The sequence below is a fragment of the Phycodurus eques genome, chromosome 20 (genome assembly GCF_024500275.1).
Source record: "Phycodurus eques isolate BA_2022a chromosome 20, UOR_Pequ_1.1, whole genome shotgun sequence".
NCBI classification, from domain to species: Eukaryota; Metazoa; Chordata; class Actinopteri; order Syngnathiformes; family Syngnathidae; genus Phycodurus; species Phycodurus eques.
This window is the reverse complement of record NC_084544.1, coordinates 8877066-8894468: the sequence shown is the minus strand read 5'-3', so window position 1 is coordinate 8894468 and position 17403 is coordinate 8877066. Positions and strand designations below refer to the sequence as shown.

Below are 17403 nucleotides of genomic sequence, written 5' to 3'. Positions count from 1 at the left end.
TAAAGCAAGGTAACAGTAATAATAGAACAAACACAAAATATTGTGGAGTGACCACATATCAGAATCTATTCGAACGTGAAGTCACTAAAGACGCAGTCTCCACATAATGTAAGACCATCTTAACAACATTTGGTAAGACTCCACACTTTAATTAATCTGAAAGTGTGTCAGTAGGTGCTTCTGTTTTGGTGAGCAGCACGACATTGCAGAGTGACCACGTGTCAGAATTTACCGGAACGCTGAACTCAGACTCCACAAAGTAGGATTATCTTAACTACTGCGCAGGAAACTTCAACGGTTACATCCTGCGGTAAGACTCCACAATTATTTGAGTGTTGTTTACATGCGGTTTACATATTTACATTTTGGTTAGCAACACAACATTACGGAGTCACCAGATCCGAATTGACTGGAATGCTAATCCTTGTCTCCACATAGCTTGGGATCATCTTTAATGCCACACAGGGACGAGAATAAGCTGTCAAAGGAGGCTTTTCTGGACATTCGTATGACAAAGGTGTGACCAAGGTGTTTTTGTTTTTGTTTTTTATGAAATTGACACTTTTAAGTCCATGTCACTGTATAGAGGTGGAAATAGCCAAAATAGGGGACCTTTAAATTCATCCCAGAATTTATGTGCTGCTGTTTTGATTTGCAGCAGAGTTTAAGTTCAGGGCTCAGCAGTTAATGCTTTACAGACACACATAAAAATGTCAGTGGTATATTAAGTGTGGTTTTATTGCACAGTACAAGTTTACCAAAACAAAAATTTGCATATTTTTATTATCAGTTAATATGCCACACACTTGATTTCTAAATAAAATAAAATCCTGGATATTGTTCTCAGAGGGAGGGGGAAATAAATCACTTGTACGAGTTGGCTTTGTGTTTGGGCAAGAAGTTGAAATTTGGGGGCACAGGTCCAAGCAGCATTTCACTGGAAAAGAAAAAAAACATTTTGATGATGATCAACTGGAAAAGCAAAATTGAATAAATAACAGCCCCATTTACACTGCCTGTAAAATATATTTTAGATCTTGTATCAAGAATATGATGCGACCATTTTGCAGGATCTCTGTATGAAACCGCCCCTTTTACACTGCTGGGATGATGTGTTACTGTATGATTCGCACACAACTGCAGCAATATTGCACCTTTGTTCGCTTCTTTCTTAAAGACAAATACGTTTCGGCTCTTCTGTGATGTTCCTGGTGCGACAATTTTGCAGGATCGCTGCGTGAAATAGGCCCCTGACTGAACAAGTTAGCCGCTCACCTGATCCTGATCCAGTCTCCAACGTTTTGGCTCGCCATCAGAGACTCCAGGTAGTTCCTCCCCATGTAGTACGGAGGCCTCTCGTTGATCTTCACAGGCACTCGCTCCAGCAGCCCAACTGGAATATACCTGAAATACATTTCCCCCAAAGTCTGTATATAACACGTAAAAAGTGCACATTTTCCCATAAGCCAGGCGTTCTCAAGCTTTGTGTGTACAGGGAGAACTTATAGGGGAGAAATTTGTCCAAGAACCCCTTCATAATCCTAATCAATTCAGGATAACTACCAGGCGTACCCCTAAATGCCAGAGGACTTAAAGAGTTGCCTATTTAGTTTAAATGTTTTGATAAATAAAAATGTTTCAAAGAAACAAAGAGTTGGAATGTTATGAGAATAAAATCGTGCATTTTGTTTTCCCCAAGGGAAAAAAAAGTCGTAATCTTCACAAGAATAGAGACGTATTTTGTCAGGATAAAAAGTCATAATCTTAGTCGTATTTTTCCAAGCTGTCCAAAATGTTTATAATTGTCTGTATTACTAGCTTAAACCATAAATATTCCACAAACTATGATCCCCAAAACACTAACATAATTTTAAACTCATTTTACATTACCCTTAAAAATAAATGGTTTACAGATTATTTGCTTTCGAAAAATGCACTGACGTGAGTATGAACAATCACGTGGTGAAGACTCTCCACAAAGTCCACTAACAACCCAGACTAAACTGAGCTCCACCCTGAAATACGAAGCTTGTCTCTCAGTCAAAATGGATCACTTCAACATACTTTCCTTGACACCAATTATTGTAGTAATTTCCGATTTGGACAGTGCTTTGACAGCATCTTCGGGTGTTTCAGAAAGCGCACAAATTCACAAATTGGGAATAGGTTTGACAGAAAAAAAATGCAAATAGGTGAATTTTTGAATAGCATTAACCATGATGATGATGAGGCGGCTCAAAGAAAATTCATGGCGTTATTTACGAGAATTGTCGGCTACCAGAATGTTTCTTCTGGCGTTAAAAAAAATTCTCAGTTTTAATCAGTACTTCTAGTCTTTTTTTCCCATAACTACCTGTACTTCTAGTTAAAGACAAAGTGGTATAACTTTTGGCACCTCTGTATGTAGGTTTGCACTTTTAAAATGATATGACAAATTATCGCAAATTTGTTTGCGGACCCCAAGCCGAGGGTCCTCCCAGACCCCCGTAAGCGTCCCACCTGCACATGAAGGAGAGCCACTCTAGCAGGAAGGTGCGCGTCTTCTCCACACCGCGCGTGTCCGAGCCCCAGTGCTCCAGGCCGAAGTTGCTGAACTCCCGGAGGATGTCCAGACGTTCGCCCGACGAGATGTCCCAGTGCCGCCTCTCCTTGATTTCCGTGAAGAGCCACGGCTTCACTAAAGCGCCCCTGATATATGATCACAATAACAGAATATAGATTTCATTATATTGAATATTTATTATGATGCTTATTGAACTTTAGTATTTTCTTTTAACTAGGTAGAATTGTTTGTGAAACAATTTAAAATAGTTTTTTTTATAGTTCCGCGGACTGTGTACGTGTCCTCACTAGAGTTTCACTACAAATCGAGGCTCGCCTCGGAAAAATGCCTGACCACTCATAATGGCCTGGTACTCTTTGCAGTTGAGTAGATAGTTTGGTGGTGGACTATAGTACTGATAAAATGATACACCAACCTTGCAATCATGATCCCAGAAACGCCCGTCTCTTTGGCTTTTATGGCATCCTCATAGGACAGAATATCGCCATTACCTAAGACAATAACAACGCTGATGCATTCTTCTGCATTATTACAATAGAAATAATTGTTCCATATCTATCGACATGTTTTTACCAAAGAGTGGGATGGGGCTGGCCAGCTTGGAGCACGTGGTGATATAGTCCCAGTCGGCAAGCTTGGTGTAGCGCTGCTCTCTGGAGCGGCCATGCAGCTAAATTTCAACACGAGGAAGAAAAACATATTAGACAATATAGTGCTTTTGTTCATTTTCCTATTTTATTTATTTTTATGTAACCAGGCAAGGCAATTGAGAAGAGATTCTCATTTGAAATGTTTACCTGGCATCAGACAGCAGAGTAAAACAAATTTAAAAAATTAAAAAAATATAGCAAATAGGCAACATGATGGATCTTCTAGAAGTCGTTTTCAGTTATCTAAGCCAGTGATTCCCAACCACTGTGCCATGGGAAATGGAACTTCATTGGTCTGAAATTATTTATTTTCTCCCCTATAGCAGCAACGTATAGCGCCTTGATGCCAGGTGCCTTACATCAGTTTTCACACAAAAAAAACACCCAACAGCTTTATACTCAATTAAACAGGCCCAAATATCAGTTAGCACATTTGTGAGTACAGTGAGACAAGATTATTCATTTAATTATTCTCTTTAGTAAGCACAATGTACTAAAAGAAAACCAAAACTTGAAATGTTTATTTAACTTGAATCTTATATGCATAATAATCTGGAGAAAAAAATAATTACTGTGATCATAGAAATGCCCCAATTCTTCATCTCAGGGATGAGTTTATGTGCAATGTTGTTTTTCTCCTGAACGCCGGTCCGGATCTTCACCGTTAAAGGGACTTCCAGCACCTTTAGAAGGGAGGGTGTGGGGGACAACGAAAAATAGTTTTTTTCCAGAAACAGACAAATTTATCTTAAACATGAACACTCACATAGTTCATTCCCCGGACTATCTGCTCAAACTTGCGGGTGCGCGTCATTAAGCCACAGCCTCCACCCTGAGGACATAAAAAACAAAAAGAGTCAGGCTTGCGTTTTTTGGGGGGCGGAGGGGTCACTATGGCAAAAAAACGAAACAAAACATAAAACTAACTTTCTTATAGACAAGGTCAATGGGGCACCCTGAGTTTATGTCCACAAAGTCCACCTCTGTGTTGTTGTTGATGAGCTCGGCACATCTCGTCATGGTGTCGGGGAAGCAACCCTCCACCTGAAGACCAAGTAATTTTTAATACCAGTAAGCATGTATTCCTCCTCTCTTTGTGATTTCGGTTTCCGTTTTAAGTCCTTAAGTCGTCCTTGCACACGTCTTGGAAAACCCAGCCCCCGAAGCGCCAATTTAGGGCCTTTCTGGTCCTTAACCGTAGTATTATAATCCAACCTGGACTCCAAAGAGATCCTCGCTCTCGTGTCTCTTGAGCAGGGCCCACTCGGACTGCTGGCCCTGGAGCAGGTTGGTGCACATGGCCATCTCGCCACAAGTGATGTCCGCTCCCAGGCGCTTGCACACGCGGCGGAATGGCAGGTTGCCACACTTAGGAAATAAGAGGAGCCCGACAATTAACAGATGCATCAATGACACGTGCAGAACTTTCACTCTCGTGGCACTTACAGTGGTTAGCGGTGCGAGGTAGAGCTTGTCTTGGAAGTCGATCTTCAAGCAAAGAACACATTCCTTCAGCCTTCTTTGGTTTTACTTAAAAAAAAAATATTTTCTTCACAGAGGAGTGAAAGATACCTGTTTTTTTTCACACGCTCGCAACTTGACGACATCCACGTCAGTCAACGCACCAATAGTGCGCATGGTGGACGTCTTCGCTGAGCTTACCTTGCCAAAAAATAAATAAATATAATAGACACTGCTGGATTTACACTGCATGGTTCAAATAGCACATTTTAGATTTTTTACTCTCAGTTTGCACAGGTTTTGCAGATTTGCATCATAGCAGCGTAACTAGAAAATAAAATGCATGGAATCGGAATCAGGCCTCTTCCAAATGTGGATTAAAAAAACTGATACGGATCGGCTATCCGCCAAGGAGCTGTAAACTCACAGATGGAATATACCCTGTCGTCAACATCACCGAACTTCACCAATTGGTGATGCTTGTGGATTTACATCATTTGGACGTCTGAGGAATTTGGGTTGCGTCTACATATGCGGGCTGTTTCATGTGTTCTATTAGTGTAAAATCATATGCGTCACATGTAAATAGACATAGAGATATAGGAATTAAATTGGAATTGGGTGTGTTGTAGCCAAATGTAGATATTTTAGTAGATATTTGGAGATACATTTTTACCTGCATTTCTGCATCTGTAGATTCATACTTTGCCTCAGTTGTTGGATCTGCTGGTAGGTCAGCAGCCCCTGCCAAAGGACTTCAACAATTAAAAGGGGGATTATTAATATTCCTCACATCAGGGGCTCTCAAACCATTTGGGTCGAGGGACAAGTTTAGGGAGAGAATTTTTTCCAAGGACCCCTTTGAAATCTTGACTTTAATTAAGCATAACTACCATTGAAGAAATCTGTATATTTACAATTTCAAAAAAAAAATTTACCCCATATTACACCATTATTCTGGAAAAGTAGCCTTTATTCTCTCGAAAAATAGGACTATATTCTCAAAAACGTACATCTTTTGTTCTAAAACATACAATTTAGGACTTCTAAGACTTTATTCATGTAGGAGTTTTAGATTTGTGATGATATGTCACAATCATATCAGAGCTGTTAATTGGCCTAAAGGTAAGTAAGATATAAGGTTAGGTAAGGTCCTCATACATACAATTGGTACGCACTTGTTTTTAACGATTTAACGATTACCCAGCCATTTGAGAACCACTGTGCATGCTCAACATGAACTAAATGTCTTCCTACCATTGCCCTGCTGTTCTTTTTTATCCTTGTTGTTGGAAAGTGTCTTGAGGTACTCCGCCGACTTCTTGAATGCGACGGAATGCTTCCTGAGACGATTCTGCAGCTCTTTACTAAGGCTGTTCCTCACCGGCGTGCGGCCCTCGCAGCTTTTCACCACGTCCGCGTTCTCGCCGCTCTTCAGCTCGGCCGTGGTGTGCGCCTTGGCGAAGCGGCAGGAAAGGCCGTACGCGCACTTCCCGAAGGTGTCGTAGACGTGGCAGCGTTCGCCGATGTCGGCGGGCTTGCTGGCTAGGTAGGTGGCGGCGTCGTGGTAGAAGTGGCACTTGTCCCCGTAGGGACATTCCTGGTTGCCCTGGTGAAGTGAGAGGAACGACCAGTGAGAACATCTAACCACAACAAGTCATTTTAACATGCAGTATTATGGAATTTTGACTTTGATGACGGTGAGTTGTGAATTTAACTGAGTAGTTGTTTGTCTCTATGTGCCCTGTGATTGACTGACGACCGTTTCTCTCACCCCAAAAGTCTGTCAGGATAGCTCACCTGCAACTACAATGAGGTGTAGAAAATAGATGGAAGTCTCCTTTAAAGTTCCTACCTGAATAACAGAGGCACAGAGCCTCTTTTCATCATAGGATGTCGGTTTCTTATGTGGCCTCGACTTGTTCTGCCCCCTAAGGCGTTTGCCGTCCGGTTTGGCGCTTTTGTCGATCTCCTCAGTGTCCAACTTTGTCTTTTTTCTTATGGGCTCCTCCGCGGGCACCTCAGATGCCTTGTTCTCACCTCCCTTCAAGCTTTGCCCTTCTGAGTCAAGAAACTCGTGGAATTTGTCTTTGCTGGTGATGAATCTGCAAATACAATGGTGGATGCAACGATTTAGAAACTAACACATGGAAACTGAGAACATTAACACATAAAAAGGGTTATTACTACCTATAGATGCCACAAGATGGTGACAAAATACTAACTTTCTATTAGAGACAAGGAAGGCCTGTGTAAATAAAGCTACTCCCCTCATGTCAATATAGTTAATTTGCACCGTGATGCCACAAGCAATATGTTTATATTAGACAGGGCTTTGGCTTGAGTACAAAAACAGCATATATGTAAAAACAGAGGATAGGTTCCCCCCCGGGCGGCACGGTGCCCGGGGGGGTTAGCACATCTGCCTCACAGTTCTGGGGATCTGGGTTCAAATCCGGCCTCGCCTGTGCGCAGTATGCATGTTCTCCCTGTGCCTGTGTGGGTTTTCTCTGGGTAATCCGGTTTCCACCCACATTCCATAAACATGAATGGTAGGTTAATTGACGACTCTACACTGCCCGTAGGCGTGAATGGTTGGTTGTCTATATGTGCCTTGCGATTGGCTGACGACTAGTTCAGGGTGTACCCCGCCTCCCACCCGAAGTCAGCTTAGATGGGCTCCAACACACCCGCAACCTCAAGAAGCAGTTTAGAAATGGATGGATGGATGGAGCCCCCCCCAAATTATTAGGGGTGGATGTTTCCAGATTGTGGAAAATGTGGATAAACATTTTATATTCAATGAGTGTCAGTCAAACCCCAACCATTTTATTAGTTGTGCATATTTTAATGACTCACTCTGGTTTGAGGGCTGCTTCACCCTTGACTGCGGCTCTTGTCGCCTTTGCAACTGCTGTTTCCTCTGCAGGTTTTTCCATCACATCTGCTGGTTTCTGTTAAAACAGGACATGCACTACTATCGTTCCTTAGTGTACATAAACTACAGTTACTATGACAGTTACTTAGTAAGTACTTGGCCAGTAAAACTGCCCTAATACGAACTTATTGTGAACAATTGACACGGCTCTTACTTACTAGTATGCTGGTGTTGAATGTCTGGCTGCTGAGCTCTGTAAGTTAGCTGCTAACGCGAAGCTAATATCACAATTACAACAGTCGACGACTAGCCCCTTATATTTATTAATACCGCCGAGTATGCAAACCATTCGAAAAAAAAATTGTTTAGGTGTTTGCTGTTACGTAGCATTTGTATTGCAAGTAATCGACTTGTGTGGGTAGGAAAAGCATGATAAGGCAACAGCGCATCACTTAAAAGGGTCCTGAAAGAACGTGCGAAAAACATTGGTTCCATTGTTTTACAAGCATTAATTTAGTAGCTACGGCAACGTGCTCTAGCACTCCAGTTAACGAACGTGCCTATATGGCGGCCGTGTTGGAGAGGTCGATGGTCCCATCAAAGGCAATGCATGACATTGAAATTCAAATCAAGTCGTTGCCTGCTCAATTCTCAACTGATTTTCACGAAGTTTACTTTTTTTAATCAACGCCAAAGCCTGTGCTATCAATAAAGAACATTATTTTTTAAGTCAAGAAATATTTTACATGTTAAAAGTTATTCCCAGGCCTCTTGTTGGGATTGCTCAGCATCGTGTGTAACCGTATGCAGCACAAGGTGCGGGGAACTTTGTTTTTGTTTGTTTTCTGGCCGTCCACACACATGGAATGTACTCACGACTTTGACCTTCCTAGTTTAGCGTTGCCGTAGGCAGACTCCGTAAAAGAGGCTCGACGTATCGCCCTATTTATATCTGTGGAAGAAGTTAGCAGTGTATCATTTAAAAGCGTCCGGGGTTGACTCGAAAACAGAAAATCCCTCTCATAGGTCGAAAGCGACGTTTTCAGTATATATTTTTTAATATTTGTTCATTTGATTAAATTCGTTTTTTACTTACACTACAAGCAGAAACCATAATGAGGTGTTTTTACGTAGTTTAAAGACAAACTCAAAAATATATATAATACCAGTTAAATTACAAGTTGCTCTCATTTTTAAAATTAATTTTACCTATAGAAAACAATATAAAGTGAATTAAACTGTCAACACCACACACCCGTAACTGTACAGGCAATGTTTTAGGTAACATTTTATCTTCCTTTACTTTCCTATAGCTAAAAAGATAATTTATGAATACATATAAAAAATACAGTGACGCATGACACAGAAGATGGAGACGTATTTACGTTAGCCTCTGCTTGTAAATGAATTTCTGGCTGTAATTGATACTTCTTTGTATTGCTCGTATTATTGTACTGAGAAGCCAAATGCTTTCCATTTCCTGTTCTATGGTGAACATAACACTTTTCGTCTTCGCCAGCACTGGTACCGTGCTGTGCTGATGTCACACAGACAAAAAGGAATAGGCACTTGTCGAGTCAATCCTTCACTGAGGTGAAGTCTGACAAAATGAATATTGTACAACTTTGGGGGACTTAATGAGGTTTATTGTAAAGATTCTTGACATATTCTTGTGATATTGAATGTTTCTCAATGATATAAAGTAATCCCCTGTATCATCACAGTTTAATATTTATAATTCACCTATTCACATTTTTTCCTTATCTATTAGCAATTTTTGTCCGCTTTGTGAAACACCCCAAGATGCCACCAAACCCCTGCCTAAATGGAAAACACTTACAGAAATTGCTGTCAAGGAAGTATGTTGAAATGATAAATCTCAACTAAGAGACAAGCTTTGTATGTGGGGAAGAGCTCAATTTAGCCTCAGTTGTTAGGGGAGTGACAGAGACTCATGCGCACTTCTGGTGCATTTTTCAAAACAAAGTCAGGTAATGTTGTACAATGTGGTGCATTTTTCAAAACAAAGTCAGGTAATGTTGTACAATGTTAATTAAGCTATTTGAAATTATAGTTTGGTGTATATTTATGGTTACACTAAACACCCACATATTCACGGTTCAGAATCCCCAGATTTTTGGGGGGTACCTATACTCTGTTATTCCCTGAAAAACTCACCGGTTTGGCGCCACCTTGTGGCATCTTGGGGCCAAGCAATTAGTTTGTTGAAAAGAGAGGAGCTTCGGGCCAAAATGATGGGACATTGTGATTTCCTAGGAATATTGTAGAAGTAGTCACTTTAAAATGTAAACATTTGAAGAGATTTGTTGAAATAAAGTGGTGCATATTGATATTTATTTGCTTCCTCCCTAGTTAAATCGATAATTATGAAGCGTCAACACATATCACAGCATATTAAAAGTAATTTGAGCACAAATTTGATATTTCAGAAGTGCGTATGAAATTGGTATCCCTTTGCATTAATCAGTACCCAAGAAGTAGCTCTCACTTTCGAAAAGGTAGGTGACTCCCTCTCTAATAGAAAATAAAAGTACTTTGCCGCCATCTTGTGGCAGCTATAGTTATACGATCTGGAAGCCACTTTTAATGGACAACAATTTACTAATCGGGGGAAGTCACTAGTTTCTCTATCTTGGCCGCAAATCGCTTTTGACTCAAGTCCAGGATGCCGATGCCGTTCGCCTTGAAGTTATAGCCGATCTCATGAAGCTCCTCTAATCTGGCTGTGACATTCTGCGTGCTGTAGTCCAAAACCTTGGGCTTCTTCAGTATCTGCTCCATTGTGATTCCTCCCTTGAGGAGACAGTCCAGTTTAATGCTCAGCGTCGTCGCCCCGATGTACAGAACCATCGGATAGCCGACGATCAGCGTTTTGACATCCTCTTTGCTACAGCCCAACACAAGCAACCTCTCCTGAAGGCTGGCCATGTTATTTTTCAGGTATTCGTTGGACAGGTCCAGGATTTTTGCACCGGACCCTTGAAGCAGGACCAGGAGCTCGGCGTCGCTCAGTTTCAGAGCCGCTCGCAGGTTATCAATGTTGGCCTTGATTCTCTTTGTGCTACGGATAAGGACGTAGAGGTTTCTGGATATGATTGCTTTGGCGAACTCCTCGGGACCAGTCCCGCCGAGCTCGACACAGACGTCCTCCAGGAACTCCACCATCTGCCTGTTGAGCTCCAGGCTGTTGGAGAAGGTGCGCGGCGCAGTGGCGAGCAGCCGGTGGAGGTCCTTGTTGCTCAGCTTCAGCGAAGAGAGGTAGGCTATGTTCTTCTCCAATTTGCTGTTGTCGCTGGAGCGGAAGAAGGACTCAGGCGAGCGGTCCAGGATGCTCACAATCTCCTCGTCAGTCTGGAAGATGTTCCTCCACAGCTGCCAGCGCTGCTCCAGATACTCCAGGGAGCGCGTGATGGCACGCGGGTAACGCGATATGATGCTAGCCACGGTCTGGCGGCTGGCACCTTTGGCCTGCAGGAACTTAGCCAGGCACTGCTCATTGGTGAAGACCCTACGGAACACACCTGGTTGACGTTGGCGTGCCATCTTCACATCCACCCCCAACAGATTCAAGTTCTCCAGCAAGGACTCATTCTCAGGGTTCACAGAAGCTTTGGGCTCATTCTCGTTGGGGGTCACACTGTTAAACCTCTGGAGAGGGAAGACTGTCGCGCACTGTACTGTCACGCATTTAAAGGCTTTTTGAAGAGAGAATAATCTGTGGAGGCCGATTATGGCTTTGAACCGAGATGCCATTTTTCATCAGTGCGATATCCTTGCAAGCATCATGAGAACTGCAAATAGCATAATCACACTTAACGTCAAGAAATCTAGGCAAGCACATCATAAGCAGTAGAACTAATGTGAAACCTTGTAACTCAGCATTTACACAATATTTTAGGGACAATGGCGTTAGAGCCATTGTCCCTAAAATACTTTTACTTTTTTTTTTTTAAAAAAAGTAAAAGTGTGAATGCTTGTCTCTAAGCTTTTATACTATATTTACACAATATTTTGATGATAACATGTCACAAAAACTTTACTTCAACACCAATCACACAAAAGCAATGTATCGCCTTTCAGTTAGCTGAAGTTCAGATATGATCACTATTTTCTTAGCGGTTAAGGAAATAGTAATCCGATATTTTAAGGTAAAATGGGATTTGGTTCCACGTAAAACAATTATACAACAATTATATATATAAAATGCAAGTTCTTGTAATGTCACACTAAAACACTACATTTAAACGATGCTTGCAGGTCTATATTACAACTACAAAACGTCACCGTTTAAGGCGTAATTTTTAGTAAGTTAAGTTAGTAAGTTATAACCTTGCTGAGGAGTTAAAACAAGACATACCTCATGCGCGACGGCAGGCTAACACTTTCAATCGAATTTGTTTACCTTTCTTCTTCGTTCACTTTCGTTCTTCTTCTTCCTCGTCTTCTTTTTCTTCGCTGATTAGTTACCCGCGATGGAGCTGGCGCCATCTTGTGATCTCCCCGCCTGTGTGCCGTTTGTATGTTCTCCCCGTGCCCGTGTGGGTTTTCCCCGGGCACTCCGGTTTCCTCCCACATCCCAAAAAACATGCATGGTAGGTTAATTGAAGACTCTAAATTGCCCGGTGTGAAAGTGAGTGCGGATGGTTGTTAGTTTGTATGTGCCCTGCGATTGGCTGGCAACCAGTTCAGGGTGTACCCCGCCTCTTGCCCAATGATAGCTGGGATAGGCTGCAGCACTCCCGCGACCCTTGTGAGGATCAGCGGCTCAGAAAATGGATGGATGGATTCCCAAGCTACAGTTTGCGGATCCCTGGGAGTCCTGGAACCCCGGTTTAATAACCACTGCAAAAATGGATGGATGAACTTACAGTATATAGTCCATTGAACAAAGTTACACTAGGTACCAAGTAACAGTTATTGGCCTTAGTGCAATCATCAAATTTCAGACATTTGGATTTTTATTGTTATTTTGTAATATTTAGTTGATACCAAACGTTTTAATTATGTTCTTTTTCATTATGCTGGCTGCAGGACTCACAAACCCACTGACCATTCGGCTCTTGACGCTCATGAGGCCCTCCGCTTATGAATATTTTAACCGAAGCTCAAGCTATTCATTATGCAAAACAGCTTTCACTCCTTTCGCAGTATATGATTCAAGTGAGGATGATTAAAACAAAACATAAAAAAAGTATGCCTTAGTATGATTGTCATGATCAGATGCAATTTACTTAACAGAGCATCATGTGTCTACCATGACGATTTTTCTGCATTTATCCACTTTTATTCTGCAGAGCAAGAGCTACAAAGTGGCCGACTAATTATTGAATAGCACAATATCTCTATAATCTGTTTCATTTGGTTATTTTCTTCATTAACTCAGCCTTAGAGCTGTATAATTATATCACACAATATTCTTATTTCCCTTATGCATTCCAATCCTGATCCAATTGTCCAATTCTATATGCTGCTCATGTTTAAGGGCTGCTGATACATTACTCCCTCAGTGAATGAATAATTTAGACTGTGGCCTAAAGGTTCAAAATGCCTCATTGTTTCCCATGCTTGCTGCACAAACGCTAACTGCTCACACAGGTGGCATCAAATTAGACATGTCTAAAAGAAAATGGGTGGAATTCAAGATCTGCCAGACGATAAGTTGCTCTGCACCCGACAACCGAAGACACAGAACGTCCTCGTCGTCTTCATCTGCTGCTGCAGGTACGTTGCAGGGGAACAGAACGTTCCCTAAATGATTATTTCGAAAAAGCGCTCATAGTTCTAGTTCAACTGGAGTCGGGGTGGGGGGGGGGGGGGATTGGAACATTTTCTTCACAAAAAAACAAAAAACAAAAAAGCAGCCCCTCAAACTGCGACAGTTCTCTGTCTGTTACCATAGAAACAGCAGCAGTCCTTTTGGAGGGAGAACAATGAGTACTCATCACTTCATAAATGAATTGAGAAAAACACCCAATTAACACAAAATACATGCTTTTTGTATTTTGTTATCTTTCATTCCTGACACAAGTAACTAGTATTGGCGGTTTGGGGTAAGAACAGTCCCGTGACGACCATACTACAAAATGTATGGCAAAATATGATGCAAAGATCAAACAAATGTTTTCATTATGAGCGTTTGTTGGTTAAATTTAACATGCTTGGGGATTTTCATAACAGTTTCTGTTAGGTTTTAGTTGTAGATTTGTAGTGTGGCCCAAAACAAATATGCTCACAGGCCATATATGGTCTACTGTATCCTGAATTGCCATTTTGAAAATAAAATAACATTTTCAAAAACAATAAAACACACCAAAAAAAAAACAATGAAAAGAAAAACTAAATCAAATGAATAAATTAAAATAAAATACAACATGCTTTTCTTCTAACAAATAGCTCTACTTCAACAATTTGAGAAAATGTGTTAATTTTATTAAGTGTTGGACGCAAGAGACCTGTGGACTCAACTCCAAGCTATCGATTTCAGTCTTTGTGATATATAGTATGTGACTATCCTCTTTCTATCTCCCTCTAGTAGGTGCCAGAGCATCCAGAAGTGCAGCCAAAAATAGCAACACTTTTATTTTCGCTGCAATGAATACAGTAATTTAGTAATACTAACACCATGAACGTTGCAAATCCCCATAACATCATTATTGCTAATACAATGAATAGTAGACGATGCTTTCTTATCTGGGCTGCAGTCCTCTACTTAAGGCACAGTTCCGGCCATCCACATAATTTATTATGGCCTGCTAAGTTATGTTTCATGCCAAAATCTGTACCAAAATTGCAAATTGTCTTTATGTTTACATTGCGGTATGCCAAGCATTTTTTTTCTTTTACCAAACCCATTTTTTAAATCAGAGTTGAAATAACTATTATCATTGACTTTTGATTGTAAAACTAGTCAGCAATCGGTTTACTGAGTATATGTATGATAAGGCTATTAGAAATTTATATTTTTTTTACAGTCATAACGGGGAAGGGAATGGGAAACCATAAATATTAGTTGCGTGGTTACGAGCCACCTTCGGACAAACACTCGAATGAGGGAGGACGACGTACGACAGTTTCACCATGACGTCACACGTACTTCCGGGTGGCAGCTCGCTAATGGCACCACGAGTAAACAAACCATTTGACCAAAGTAGAGAAATTGAGAAAACAAGCTAAACGGCTTAAATGATGATTTTAGCCGTCTTCTCTCCGTCGTTTAAATGTGTGACGGTTCAGTCGAAAAATGATGTTACGAAAGGAAAATTGCTTCGAACCGAGAGGGAATGTTCGGTCTGTATTTTACATTTCGAACGGGTAAATTCATAAAAAAAATAGACATAATGTAATAGACATAGTGTAAATTCAGAAATAGTTAACATGATCACCAAGGGAACGGCTAATTAATCGACTTTTGTGTTGCTCCGATTATATGGTACAGATGTGCTCTTCTGACAGTTAAATGTAATGTCAATTCAGAAATAGCTAACATGATCTCTAAGGGAATGGCTAATTAATCGACTTTTTTGCTGCTCCGATTCTATAGTACAGATGTGCTCTTCTGACAGTTAAATGTAATGTAAATTCCGAAATAGCTAACATGATCTCTAAGGGAATGGCTAATGAATCGACTTTTTTGTTGCTCCGATTCTATACTACAGATGTGCTCTTCAGACAGTTAAATGTAATGTAAATTCAGAAATAGCTAACATGATCTCTAAGGGAATGGCTAATTAATCGACTTTTTTGTTGCTCTGAATCTATAGTACAGATGTACTCTTCTGACAGTTAAATGTAATGTAAATTCAGAAATAGCTAACATGATCTCTAAGGGAATGGCTAATTAATCGACTTTTTTTGTTGCTCCGATTCTAAGGTATAGATGTGCTCTTCTGACAGTTAAATTGATAGCATGCTACAGTACTGATGTTAGCTGGCAGGCTAGCCATTATGTTTTGCTGAATTACTCAGAGACAACCTAACTAAACATTTTATACATACCTGTGAGAAAGAGTTTCTCACAAACCCGATTATGGAGGTTTGATTCCCAGTCTGTCCCTTTTGAAGTGGTCACTCAAGGTACGATTTATCCTCCTCACCGACGTGTTCACTACCTTTTTGGGGTATGTAGGCGGTACAACCCCAAATATATTTTTTTTGGGTGATTGTTTGTACCCGGAAGTACCTTGGCGCCTATTGTTCACAAACAGAATGACAAATTATTATTTTTTTTCATTGTATTGACAACAATTCTGCCAGTTCCTGAAGGCATCACCGGTGGAATGCAGGAGGCGTGGCTACGGGCCACCTATCAGACGTCATCACGGTTGGGTGTCATGTTTACGTGGAAACAACATGGCCGCCGACTGCTAACAAGGAGAGAATGCGAGCGGACTGGAAGCCGGCGAGGCCCCCACAGACTTCATCACTGGCGCGTTTATGCGACTTGTGACTCCCTGTCTGTCTTGTTATAGCTACGGTGACCATGGAAGACGAGGAGCGGCAAAAGAAGCTCGAGACCGGCAAAGCAAAGGTAGGATTCCTCCGGCGGTGTTTCTCTATAACAACGCTGTTTGAAGTTAACGTTGCTGACAACTTTTTGTTTAGATGTAATGATCCTTGTTGGGTTCTGTCAACTGTTCCGCACCCACCCTTGACCCCCCCGCAGCTGTCAGTCCAAACGTGTGCCCCCGGCTTTGACAGGGGGTTAGCCAAGCCGCTACTAACTCACTACATAGTGCAACCTTTATGTCATGCTGCATGAGAAACTTCATTGTTTGTATAACATTGGAATGGTTCAAGGGAGTGCGTTATCAGTAAGTAAGTAGAGGCTTTCCGATGCCTCCCCTAATGTGAGGTTGGCAGTCAGGTGTAACAGGATTTACCGTACACATATCCCCTAATGCCAGACTTGTGCTGCCTTTGCTGTGTCATTTAGCACCCTTGCTAATTAGGTCCCTAATACCTCCTATAAATGCCCCTATAAACTAATTGTGCTATGGTTATTTGTATGTAAATTCCAGTACACTGTACCTTGATTCCTGTGATGATAAGGAATTCAAAAAATCAGGACAAATTGTCAGGAAATATCTTCCAAAACATGTGGACAAATAGAGGCGCTATGCTGCCATCATGGAGTATGAGGTGTGTCAGAAAAGTTCTAAGATTGGTGTCAGAAAGGACATATTTCGAACTACAAATGTTCCCCTTCAATATGGGTCTGATAAGACAATATGTCAGCAAAGAGATCCTGTGGTGTTTCCATTGTTATAGGCGCAAGAAGAGGCGAGAGTTGTGGCAGGACAGCTCGTGGTTTTGCACCATGACAAACCTTCTCACAAGGTCCCTGAGCAGCCGACAGTTTTTGGCGAAGAGGATGCTGTGATGGAGCAGCCTGCCTACTAACCTGATTTTTATTTTTTTCTAAACTCAAGGGGGTCATCAATAGGAACTAGTTTTCAAGACGTGGATGATAACAAGATAGCCGTGACAACATAATTGTGGAGGATCCTGAAAGAATCTTTCCTGGAGTGCATTAGGGCGTGGCAGAGAATGCTGGGAAAGTACATTAGACTGCAGGGAGATTACTTTAAAGGGGAAAACATGTAGTGTGTAGTTCTGACACAAGTCCTGAAACATTTCTGACCCACCTTGTCGTCATGCTAGGGCATGTTATGCTGCTTGCTACTAAGGAATAGAAATTCAGGATAGTCATGAAAAATGTGCTAAAATCTGCTCAAACAAAAAGAGGCGCTAAATTGGCATCACAACGGTGTATGGTATGCTGACGAATTTAGACTCAAAGATAGGGACTCTGTGACAAAGATAACACAAGA

At 41.3% G+C, this 17403-nt stretch overlaps 3 protein-coding genes across 4 annotated transcripts in view; 1 reads left to right on the top strand and 2 right to left on the bottom strand.

The window, feature by feature from the left end:
* Positions 1 to 731: 731 nt before the first annotated feature.
* On the bottom strand, positions 732 to 8485 carry dus3l (dihydrouridine synthase 3-like (S. cerevisiae)). Of its 2 annotated transcripts, none has more exons than XM_061664675.1 (16): positions 7771 to 8485; positions 7534 to 7628; positions 6530 to 6779; positions 5932 to 6283; positions 5351 to 5418; positions 4786 to 4875; positions 4660 to 4701; positions 4429 to 4581; positions 4141 to 4257; positions 3980 to 4045; positions 3786 to 3896; positions 3137 to 3233; positions 2979 to 3054; positions 2500 to 2688; positions 1276 to 1404; positions 732 to 937 (listed from the first exon to the last, which is right to left on the bottom strand). In XM_061664675.1, the coding sequence occupies exons 2-16, from the start codon at positions 7611 to 7613 to the stop codon at positions 865 to 867; spliced, it is 1893 nt and encodes a 630-aa protein (XP_061520659.1). In that variant the 5' UTR covers positions 7614 to 7628; positions 7771 to 8485; the 3' UTR covers positions 732 to 864. The 2 variants fall into 2 exon arrangements, with proteins under 2 accessions (XP_061520659.1, XP_061520660.1); XM_061664676.1 differs by having other exon boundaries at positions 8299 to 8317.
* A 701-nt stretch (positions 8486 to 9186) lies between these two features.
* On the bottom strand, positions 9187 to 15804 carry LOC133395613 (transcription termination factor 1, mitochondrial). Its single transcript, XM_061664668.1, has 3 exons — positions 15569 to 15804; positions 11931 to 12139; positions 9187 to 11364 (listed from the first exon to the last, which is right to left on the bottom strand). Exon 3 carries the CDS (start codon positions 11324 to 11326, stop codon positions 10175 to 10177), a length of 1152 nt encoding a protein of 383 aa, XP_061520652.1. The 5' UTR covers positions 11327 to 11364; positions 11931 to 12139; positions 15569 to 15804; the 3' UTR covers positions 9187 to 10174.
* A 113-nt stretch (positions 15805 to 15917) lies between these two features.
* akap9 (A kinase (PRKA) anchor protein 9) overlaps positions 15918 to 17403 on the top strand; it is a 56091-nt gene continuing 54605 nt past the window's right edge. The window contains 1 exon segment of the mRNA XM_061665718.1: positions 15918 to 16100. Coding sequence (XP_061521702.1) covers positions 16053 to 16100 — 48 coding nt within the window. The 5' untranslated portion in view covers positions 15918 to 16052.